Source organism: Oncorhynchus masou, chromosome 18, assembly GCF_036934945.1.
Source record: "Oncorhynchus masou masou isolate Uvic2021 chromosome 18, UVic_Omas_1.1, whole genome shotgun sequence".
NCBI lineage: Eukaryota > Metazoa > Chordata > Actinopteri > Salmoniformes > Salmonidae > Oncorhynchus > Oncorhynchus masou.
Window position 1 is genome coordinate 68,705,501 of NC_088229.1, and position 11,148 is coordinate 68,716,648.

At 40.2% G+C, this 11,148-nt stretch overlaps 1 protein-coding gene across 1 annotated transcript in view; it reads left to right on the plus strand.

The window, feature by feature from the left end:
* Positions 1-11,007: 11,007 nt before the first annotated feature.
* Positions 11,008-11,148, plus strand: part of LOC135503776 (pepsin A-like) — a 3,949-nt gene continuing 3,808 nt past the window's right edge. Inside the window, exon 1 of the mRNA XM_064921921.1 lies at positions 11,008-11,063. Coding sequence (XP_064777993.1) covers positions 11,008-11,063 — 56 coding nt within the window. The remainder of the gene's footprint in view (positions 11,064-11,148) is intronic.

Consider the following 11,148-nt stretch of genomic DNA (forward strand, 5'->3'; position numbering starts at 1 on the left):
AACATTCAACCTCCAGCTGAGTACCTCCTCCAGCACCAGGGTCAGAGCACTCTCAATGTTTAAAAAATTAAATACTTTTTTAGGTGGTTGATCAGCTTAATATTGCGGAAAGAATATTGGCTCCATCAATGTAATTGTCTGCATCATTTCCAATCCCCCATATATTTTTTTTGGGTAAATATATCCATACACGCATACATACATATACACATGTATAAATACATATACCTATATAGTGTGGCAAACCTCTTCAAGGTTAGGAGCGTTTGTCACAAACTAAGTGGTAAACTGTCACCAAATCACCCAAGAATGAGAGTTCTTTCGAATAGGACAGTACCTGTGTGTTTGTTTCTCTGTCCTGGTCCACCCAGGCCGTAGGCGAGGTCAAGGATAGCAGGGTTCGGTACACGAATCGGGTTCTCGGTAGGTCCAGGTCCAAACGCCAACAGGTAAGTCCAAAACAGTTCAGCTCATACACGGTAAATCCAGGCAATCTCTATTGTCTCTTTCTCTATTATTCATAGATCCTTCCAGCACTCTCTCCCTCTCTTCCTGGTTTTTCTTGACCCTTTATCTGTGGGTCGGCTCCACCTTGTGAGGGTTCCCCTTGCTTCTGGGACTTGTAGTTTTGGTGTTCGGCCATTTGGTGATCTGTAGTTCTGACAGGGGTGGCCATTTTAGTGATCGGGCAGAGCCCGTTTATTAGTTCTGCTCTCACATATCTGCCATTTATCACTCGACACCCTTCTTTGCCACAATAGACATACATACTTTTTTAAAGAATATACCTTTATTATTATTCCCCGCAAACAATACCACCGATCCCCCAATTGAAGTAAACTAATACACACTTCAGCTTTTACCTTCAATTTATACACCTTATACACCTTTTACAGACACAGTCTATTTTACAATAGTTATTTTTCGTTTGTTTTTAGTCCTTCCTCTATTTCTGATGTCCATCCAGTTAGATTTCTATTTGTAACTGTGCTATTTGACAAAAGTTCTGAACCTGTAGACATTTTACAGATCCCGTAGGTTTAACATGTTTTACAGTGCATTGCGAAAGTATTCGGCCCCCTTGAACTTTGCAACCTTTTGCCACATTTCAGGCTTCAAACATAAAGATATAAAACTGTAATTTGTTTGTGAAGAATCAACAACAAGTGGGACACAATCATGAAGTGGAACTACATTTATTGGATATTTCAAACTTTTTTAACAAATCAAAAACTGAAAAATTGGGCGTGCAATATTATTCAGCCCCCTTAAGTTAATACTTTGTAGCGCCACCTTTTGCTGTGATTACAGCTGTAAGTCGCTTGGGGTATGTCTCTATCAGTTTTTGAATTGAACCACAATATTTGTTGTATTATTTGTTCTGTCTTTTCAGGTGGATTAAACTGAAATTGCAACCAACTTTCTAAGGCTTGTTTAAAAAAATAAAGATATTTTGGAGATAATTTCTTATTCAAACAACCGAAAGTGGGCCGGTGTAATCTGAATAAAGGGAAAAAGGCCCTTCTTGAACATAGGATGAGACATTCGTACCAATTTACTAGAGAACAAGTTCCAAATAAAATTGAATATTTTTATGTTCATATAATTTAAAAAGCAGGTCACCAGGTGTATGCAAAACCATTAGCAAATAGGTAAACTGTGATATGACTAAAGAGTTAAATCAGGGTGATTTTACCATAAATAGACAGGTATTTTCCTTTCCATGGTAGCAAGATCTTATCTATTTTTGCTAACTTTCTATAAACATTTATTGGAGTGAGATAATTTCTTTCTTTTGGGATATGTAACCAAGTATGATCCAATACGTAATATACTATCAGAATTTGGTTTTAATCAAGAGAGAATAGCAAAAGTATTTAGATCCTCTATGAGCTCGTGGATAGACTCTAATTGTGGTTTTAAAAGAAAACAGGAATCATCAGCATACAATGACACCTTAGTTTTTAAGCCATGGATTTCTAAGCCCTTAATTGTATTGTTTGATCTAATCTTAACAGCTAACATTTCGATGGCAATAATAAATAGATATGCCGATAGTGGACAACCTTGTTTTACTCCTCTAGAGAGTTTAAAACTTTCTGAGATGTAGCCATTATTTACTATTTTACACCTAGTGTTACTATACATAAACCATTTTAATTAGAATCCCCAAAATTGAAATATTCTAGGCATTTTTAAATGGACTCGATTTTTATTCGACTGGTATGCCATCCAGTTCTGGAGGTTTCCTTAAAGGCCCCATTTGCATTAAGCAGTTCCTCCTCTGTCTTTCTGTACAGATGTTAATTTTACATTATTATTAGGAAAAAAATCCATTCAATTAGGTTCATTTAGTGGAGACGGAGGAGCCTGAAACGAAAACGTATTCTTAAAGTACTTTACTTCCTCTTTCAAAATATAATTTGGTGAATCATGAATGACTCCATCATTTGTAGCAAGTTTTAATACATTTTCTTTGGTAGCATTTCTATATTGAAGATTGAAAACGTCTTTGGTGCATTTCTCCGCATATTCCATCCAGTTTGCTTTATTTTTCTAATCTATTACACTGGATCTTTCTTGAATAAGTTCCTTCATTTCTTTTTGTTTTTCCTCTAACTTATTCTTTGTCTCTATGGTGCCGTTTTTATTGCTATCTGACTGTACTGTTCATCCTTCAATTTCCTTTGTTAATATGGACTCTTTTGATCTAAATTGCTTTTGTTTTATTGATGAGTACTGAATTGCATGGCCTCTAAAGGCACATTTAAAAGTGGCCCATACAATAAAGGGATCTGCTGTACCTATGTTATGTCTGAAAAAGTCTGTTATAAATTCTTCTGCCCTAGATCTAAACAATTTATCAGCTAGTAGGCTTTGATTAAATTTCCAATATCCTCGCCCACGTGGAAATTCTGTAAGAGTAATATATATGCCAATTATGTGATGATCCGACCGCATTCTGTCCCCTATCAACACTTTTGAAACTTTTGGTGCCAGAGAGAATGGCAAAAGAAGGTAGTCAAGACGACGAGCTTGATTAAGCCTCCGCCATGTATACCTCACTTGGTCAGGGTATTTAAGTCTCCATATATCCAGTAATTCTGGTAGGGTAGCATAGTGGTTAGAGCATTGGTACTTGTTACTGGAAGGTTGCAAGTTCAAACCCCTGAGCTGACAAGGAACAAATCTGTCGTTCTGCCCCTGAGCAGACAGTTTGCCCACTTTTCCTAGGCAGTCATTGAAAATAAAAATTTGTTCTTGCCTAGTTAAATAAAGGTAAAAAAAATCCAATATATCCATGACATTAATGATTTCCTTAAGTGCCTGAGGGTGATAGTCTGTAGTGTGATTTCCTTTCCGGGCCATAGAGGTATTTAAGACCGTATTAAAATCTCCTTCCATAATAATCCAGTGTCCAGTGTTGCTTGTAGAGTTGATCAATTCTTATATATATTTTCAAAGAAGCTTGGATCATCATTATTCGGACCGTATAGGTTAATAAGCCATATCTGTTTATTGTCCAATAATATATTTAAAATAATCCATCTACCTTGATTTGGATCAAAATTTTGGATCAAAATTACTGTTAATTAAAACCATCACCCCTTTTGAATTTCTTTGCCCATGGGAGAAATATATTTCACCCCCCAGGTCTTTTTCCACAAAACTTAATCTAAAATTTCCTGTAAACAATAGATATTATATTCCTCTTTTATCCAGGTCAATACTGATCATCTTTTCTTATTATCTGCTAGGCCATTACAACTGTAACTGGCTATACTTATTTCACCACTTACCATAATGAGACACAACTTTCAATTCTGTTTATCAAAATATATGTTTGTAAACGTACCATTAAAAAGTAACATAATGATTGAGTGTCTATATACTGTAGTTGTACCATGATATTTGCATTGCTACTAAGTAAACCTCCAATTGGTCCCCACCATTCCACCTGCTAAAAGCCATCCTCATCCCGAGCTGGGCCTTCATCCCAATGCCACCTCTGACCCCCCACATTCCATAGCCCTGAACAGACTGGGATCCATCCTTCGAAAAGAGCACACAGTGCCATTTACCCAATTGAAGTAGATCAACTGCCAAATGCATTTCCATCGCCCTCACCTCGATTTGTATTATATTTAGCTGTTGACCATCCCCTATTGTCCCTAACATATTTTACTTCTTTGCAACAGTTGTGGGATACACACATACACCCACACACACTCAATCTTCCCCCCCCACACAACCATGAACTCACATTCTCAACAGTTGCATGACCCCTCCCCAACGGTTACTGCAGCTAGTGTTGCCAGCACTGCCGCTGCCTGGGTGGGGGCACCCCACCGGAATCAATATTGTTTTTTTGCCATCATTGTAAGCCTGCCACACACACACTATACAATACATTTATTAAAAATAAGAATGAGTGTGAGTGTCACGAATATTACCGAAGGCGACTCCCCTTCTTGTTCGGGTGGCGCCCGGCGGTCGTCGTCGCCAGGTCTACTAGCTATCACCGATCCGCTGTTCTGTGTTCCTTTGGTTTTGTCTGATTGGTATCACCTGTTTCTTGTTTGGTTGTTAGGGTGGGTTTATATATAGTTTGTTCAGCCCGCTTCTGTTTCGTGCGGGCTTGTTCGTCTGTTCTATGTTTGAGTGTATTTTGTTTGTATTTTGGGTTTAGCGCTGTCCGTTATTATTTCTGATCAATTGTTTTCCTACTTTTGTTCATGTTATTTTTCCAGGACATTAAAGCATGTTTTTTTCCACATCTTTTGCTCTCTGTGCCTGACTCCACACCTCCTCACTCATTTGCCGTAACAGTGAGTTTTTTGTCACAACCCGGCTCGTGGGAACTGACAAAGAGCTCCTATAGGACCAGGGCACAAATAATAATAATATAGTAACCAATAATTTTGCTTTATTTAACCATCTTACATATACAATTGTGAATAACTCACCACAGTTTAATGAGAAGTGTGTGCTTGAAAGGATGCACATAACTCTGCAATGTTGGATTGTATTGGAGAGAATCTCAGTCTTAAATAATTTTCCACACACAGTCTGTGCCTGTATTTAGTTTTCATGCTCGTGAGGGCCGAGAATCCACTCTCACATAGGTACGTGGTTGCAAATGGCATCAGTGTCTTAAAAGCGTGATTTACCAAGGCAGGAAACTCTGAGCACAGCCCAATCCAGTAATCTGGCAATGGCTTTTGGTTAAATTAAATAAACATTTCACAGAACCGCTTGTTGCAATTCCGATGAGGCATCCTTGTTCAGATATCGGTAAGTGGATTGGAGGCAGGGCATGAAAGGCATAACAAATCCAGTGGTTTGTGTCATCTGTTTCGGGAAAGTACCTGCGTAATTGCTCATCCAGCTCATTCAGGTGCTTCGCTATATTACATTCGACATTGTCCATAAGCTTGAGTTAATTTGCACACAAAAAATCATACAATAATGGAAAGACCTGTGTGTGGTCCTTGTTAATGCAGACAGAGAAGAGCTCCAGCTTCTTAATCATAGCCTCAATTTTGTTCCGCACATTGGATATAGTTGCGGAGAGTCCCTGTAATCCTAGATTCAGATCATTCAGGTGAGAAAAAACATCACCCAGATAGGCCAGTCGTGTGAGAAACTTGTCATCATGTAAGCGGTCAGACAAGTGAAAATAATGCCTACTGGAACACAAGGAAGGCAGAAGATTGAGGCTATAGGTCGTACTGTTTCAAATAGGTAACACGACAATACCTATTTGTGTGTGTGTGTCCTGGGTCGAAGTACGTGCAGCATGTGGTGGTGTGGGACACTCAGTCAGACCTCCTGTTCTACACCCCCAGCCCAGAACGTCTTGCCGCAGCCATGCCTTGGCCTCATCCCTGGGTCCTGCCCGTCTGCCTCTAGATGACAAAAGCCCTGATGAAGCTACGCCTCAGCCTCCCTCAACTCTCTCCCCTCCTCCCTCAACTCCCTCCCCTCCTCCCCCAACTCCCTCCCCTCCTCCCCTGCATGTGTGGGTCCATCCCTGTCTGACCTGCCTCCAGACCCCAGCTACAGCAACAGCCACAACCTGCAAGCCACGGTCCTAACCCTGTCTGGCGTGTGTGTGAAAACACCTAAAACAGTTCTGTTGTCTCCCATGGTGTTTCAGAGGAGGACCTGCCGACGTCTATAGCAGCAGACACAGGAGTGTCCAACAGTCCCTCAACATCAGACAGTAGCTGCTACTCCCCCGGGAACACTTCTCTGTCACACACGTAAGACCTGCCTGACCACTACACTCCAGACCTAAGCTCTAGACATACAGTATCTGGCCCTGACTCTATGCTCCCAACATATTTCCTGCAATGAACATATGCTGTACCGTTTATATTTCTGGTTTTATTCTTGACATTGATCATCTAACTCTCTTCCTCTTCTCATTCTTGTAAACCCATTACCCCTCTCTCCTGCCCTCCCTCCCTCCATCAATCAATCCCTCCCTCCCTTGCGAGTGCAGCTCCTCCTCCGAGTCTGTCTTTCTCCAACCTCACCCACACACACCCAGAGACACATAACTCTCTGAGGCAACAAAGCACAGGAGGTCTGGCCTGGGCACCAGGCCTTCCAGGTGTCCTGGAGCCAGCCAGTTTCCTAGACATCGAGGAAGACACTCAGTCAGCTCTCACTCAGCTGATACAGCTCATCGCCACCCCCAAGCTTCTAGTGGAGGTGGAAGTGATCAACATGAAGCCCCTGGAGCGAAGTGTAGGGCAAACCTGGATTTCAGAGGGCCCTGAGACAGACAGACATTGAGAGAGTGAGAGAGAATAGTGTATGAACCTTTAAGATTCCACTAAGATATGAAGTGTGTACTATACTTTAAGATACAAGTTTTCCCACTGTTGTTTTCCTATTTTTTTTATGCTTCTGCGTTTGAAATTCTACATATATATGATGAGATTTTTTAACTATTTAATGGTGCTTCTGTACAAGAAATTCTGCATACGTACAGTAGCAGTCTGGACACCTACTCATTCAAGTTTTTTTTTTTAAATTTGTACTATTTCTACATTGTTGAATAATTGTGAAGAAATAAAATGATGGTTTTGCGATTGCACTTGAAGAAACTTCAAATATTCTTGACATTTTCCAGATTGACTGACCTTCATGTCTTTCATTAATGATGGACTGTCATTTCTCTTTGCTTATTTGACCTGTTCTTGCCATGGAGTTCGTAAGAAATTTACATGGACTAAGTTGAATGTTCCTTTAAACAGCTTGGAAAATTCCATAAAAGGATGTCATGGCTTTAGAAGTTTCTGATTGGCTAATTGACATCATTTGAGTCAATTGGAGGTGTACCTGTGGATGTATTTCAAGGCCTACCTTCAAACTCAGTGCCTCTTTGTTTGACATCTTGGGAAAATCCCCCAAAAATCAGCCAAGACCTCAGAAAAAAATTCTGGTTCATCTTTGGGAGCAATTTCCAAATGCCTGAAGGTACTACGTTCATTTGGACAAACAATAATACGCAAGTATAAACACCTTAGGACCACGCAGACGTCATACCGCTCAGGAAGGAGACACGTTCTACCTCCTAGAGAGGAACGTACTTTAATGTGAAAAGTGCAAGTCAATCCCAGAACAACAGCAAAGGACCTTGTGAAGATGCTGGAGGAAACATGAAAAAAAGTATCTATATCCACAGTAAAACGAGTCCTATATCGACATAACCTGAAAGGAAGCTCATTAAGGATGGAGCCACTGCTCCTAAACCACCATAAAAAAGCCAGACTACAGTTGGCAACTGTACATGGGGACAAAGAACTTATTTTTTGGAGAAATGTTGTCTGGACTTAGAAAATAGAACTGTTTGGCCAAAAGGGGGAGGCTTGCAAGCCGAAGACACCAACCCAACCGTGAAGCACGGGGGTGGCAGCATCATGTTGTGGGGGTGCTTTGCTGCAGGAGGGACTGGTGTACTTCACAAAATAGATGGCATCATAGAGGAAAAAAAATATGTGGATATGTTGAAGCAACATCTCAAGACATCAGTCAGGAAGTTAAAGCCTGGTCGCGAATGGGTCTTACAAATGGACAATGACCACAAGCATACTTCCAAAGTTGTGGCAAAAAGGACAACAAAGTCAAGGTATTTGAGTGGCCTTCACAAAGCCCTGACCTCAATCCTATGGGAAATATGTGGGAAGAACTGAAAAAGCTTTCGCAAGCAAGGAGGCCAACAAACCTGGCTTCAGTTACTCTGTCTGGAGGAATGGGCCAAAATTTACCCAACTTATTGTGGGAAGCTTGTGGAAGGCTACCTGAAACATTTGACCCAAGTTAAACAATTTAACCTCTAGTGACTCCCCATCCCGGGTCCGGGAGCGTAATCATCGTCTGACACTAATTAGCATAACACAACGGACGTAAATATTCCTAGAAAATATTCATGAAAATCACAAGTTAAATATATTGAGACACAGCTTTGCCTTTTGTTATTAATTAATCACCCTGTCATCTCAGATTTTCAAAATATGCTTTACAGCCAAAGCTAGACAAGCAGTTGTGTAAGTTTATCTATAGCCTAGCATAGCATTTTGTCCAGCTAGCAGCAGGTAACTTGGTCACGGAAATCAGAAAAGCAATCAAATTAAATAGTTTACCTTTGATGAGCTTCGGATGTTTTCACTCACGAGACTCCCAGTTAGATAGCCAATGTTCCTTTTTTACCAAAATACTATTTTTGTAGGCAACATAGCTCCGATTGTTCTTCCCGCTTGGCTGAGAAATCGACCGGAAATTGCAGTCACAAAAACGCCGAAAAATATTCAAAATTTGCTCCATAATATCGACAGAAACATGGCAAACGTTGTTTATAATCAATTCTCAAGGTGTTTTTCAAATATCTATTTGATAATATATCCACCGGGACAATTGGTTTTTCAGTAGGACCGATTGGAATAATGGCTACCCCTGTATTTTACGCGATAATCACTCTGAGAGCCATCAGGTGACCACTTGCGCAATGTAGCCGCTTACGGGTATTCTTCAACATAAATGCGTAAAACTACGTCACAATGCTGTAGACACCTTGGGGAATACGGAGAAAAGGTAATCTGGTTGATATTCCATTCACTGCCCAATAGGGACGCATTGGAACGCAAAGCTTTCAAAATATGAGTCACTTCCGGATTGGATTTTTCTCAGGCTTTCACCTGCAATATCAGTTCTGTTATACTCACAGACAATATTTTTACAGTTTTGGAAACTAGAGTGTTTTCTATCCTAAGCTGTCAATTATATGCATATTCTAACATCTTGTCCTGACAAAATATCCTGTTTACTACGGGAAGTTATTTTTCCAAAAATGAAAATACTGCCCCCTAGTCACAAAAGGTTTGAAAGGCAATGCTATCAAATACACTCAATTAGTATTTAAACTTCATACCCACTGGGAATGTGATGAAAGAAATACAAGCTGAAATAAAAAATTCTCTCTACTATTATTCTGACATTTCACATTTTTAAAATAAAGTGGTGATCCTAACTGACCTAAGACAGGGAATCTTTACGAGGATGAAATGTCGGGAATTGTGAAAAACTGAGTTTAAATGTATTTGGCTAAGGTGTATGTAAACTTCTGACTTCAACTGTATGTATTCTGGGGGTTTGTCAGGATTTGGCCAGGGTTGTTCCGGGTTTTGGTCACTAGATGCCCCCATTGTGCTTTTTGACCTTATGTTTTTTCCCTTGTTCCCCATTATTATTTGCACCTATGCCTCGTTTTCCCTTGATTGTATTTAAACCCTTAGTTTCCCTCAGTTCTGTGCTCTGTGTTTGTATGTTAGCACCCAGCCCTAGTGTTCTGTGTATTCTTGTCGATTCCGGTGGATGCTCTTGTGGAATTCTGTTTTTGTTTTTGAGTATCTCTTGAGGCTTTTTTGTGCTATTCCTACCACCTTTTGGATTTGCCATTTTTGTATTTAAGGACTTCTCCTTTTTTCTTTATTAAATACACCGTCTTAAGTACTGCTGTGTCTGCCTCATCTTCTGGGTTCTGCTGAATATTCGTGGCTCAGTTGGTTAAGTGACTGTTTCTCACTCCGGAGACCCAGGTTCGTAACCGGGTCCTGACAGGGTTGGGGTTGTTTACATTTTACTTCTTGTGTATCTATTGTATAATAAAATATTTAAATAGGATTATTTTTTTAATCTAAAAGGACATATATTTTTCTTGATGATCAATGAAGACATATGGCCACTTGGCCCAGAAGTAACGTTGTGTTTTGTGTTGAATGTCCATTATGTTTTCTATTTGAAACATATAGTGACATTCATCTTTAAATAATCACCAAGATATTTGTTAACATTGTGAATGTTCTGGTGAATGTGCCATGTTAGTTAATGACATAATCCCTGGCTGATAGGTATTGTGTCCTAACAGAGATACAGTAGCCTTAATAAGGATGCCTAATCCTAAAGTAAACCGTGTGAGGGAAAAGTGTGCTGATAGGAGGGTATTTGCAAGTGGGGACCTTTACTTTATATCACTGAGTCTACACAAGTCATCTCATATCCTAGAGAGAAGTCTGGCAGGTTAGCCATTACATGATAAGAACTGGCACATTTCAACAGTATACACACATTACTGTAATGTAGCCGTTGGAACCAACATACTGTACAGGTTATCGTCAGATTGACATTGTCTCGAGGTCGTCCATTATTTCACCATTACTTATCATGGCAGGTGGATACTCTCTTATCGTGGCGATAAAGAACGCAGAGTTAGAACCGTGGACCGTCTGTATATAAGACAACACACACGTCTCAGATCACTCATCCACAGGCATCTACAGGTGAGTCTGGTTCCTCTCAAGGTCTCTACCTCGCTTGGTTTGCGCTGAGCAAAAGAATTGCGATACATTGCGTTTGATGGGTTGATTGACGAATTGCTTCTTTGCACAGGTTGAACGAGTTCGACAGGTGACTGCTGAGGAGACCAGACATCACATCATGAAGTGGGCTATCGTTCTGTGTGCCGTGGTGGCACTCTCCGAATGCATCATCCAGTACGTTAATCATGCTATACTCCTCCTATACTCCTGCTATTCTCCTGCTATTCTCCTGCTATTCTCCTGCTATACTCCTGCTATA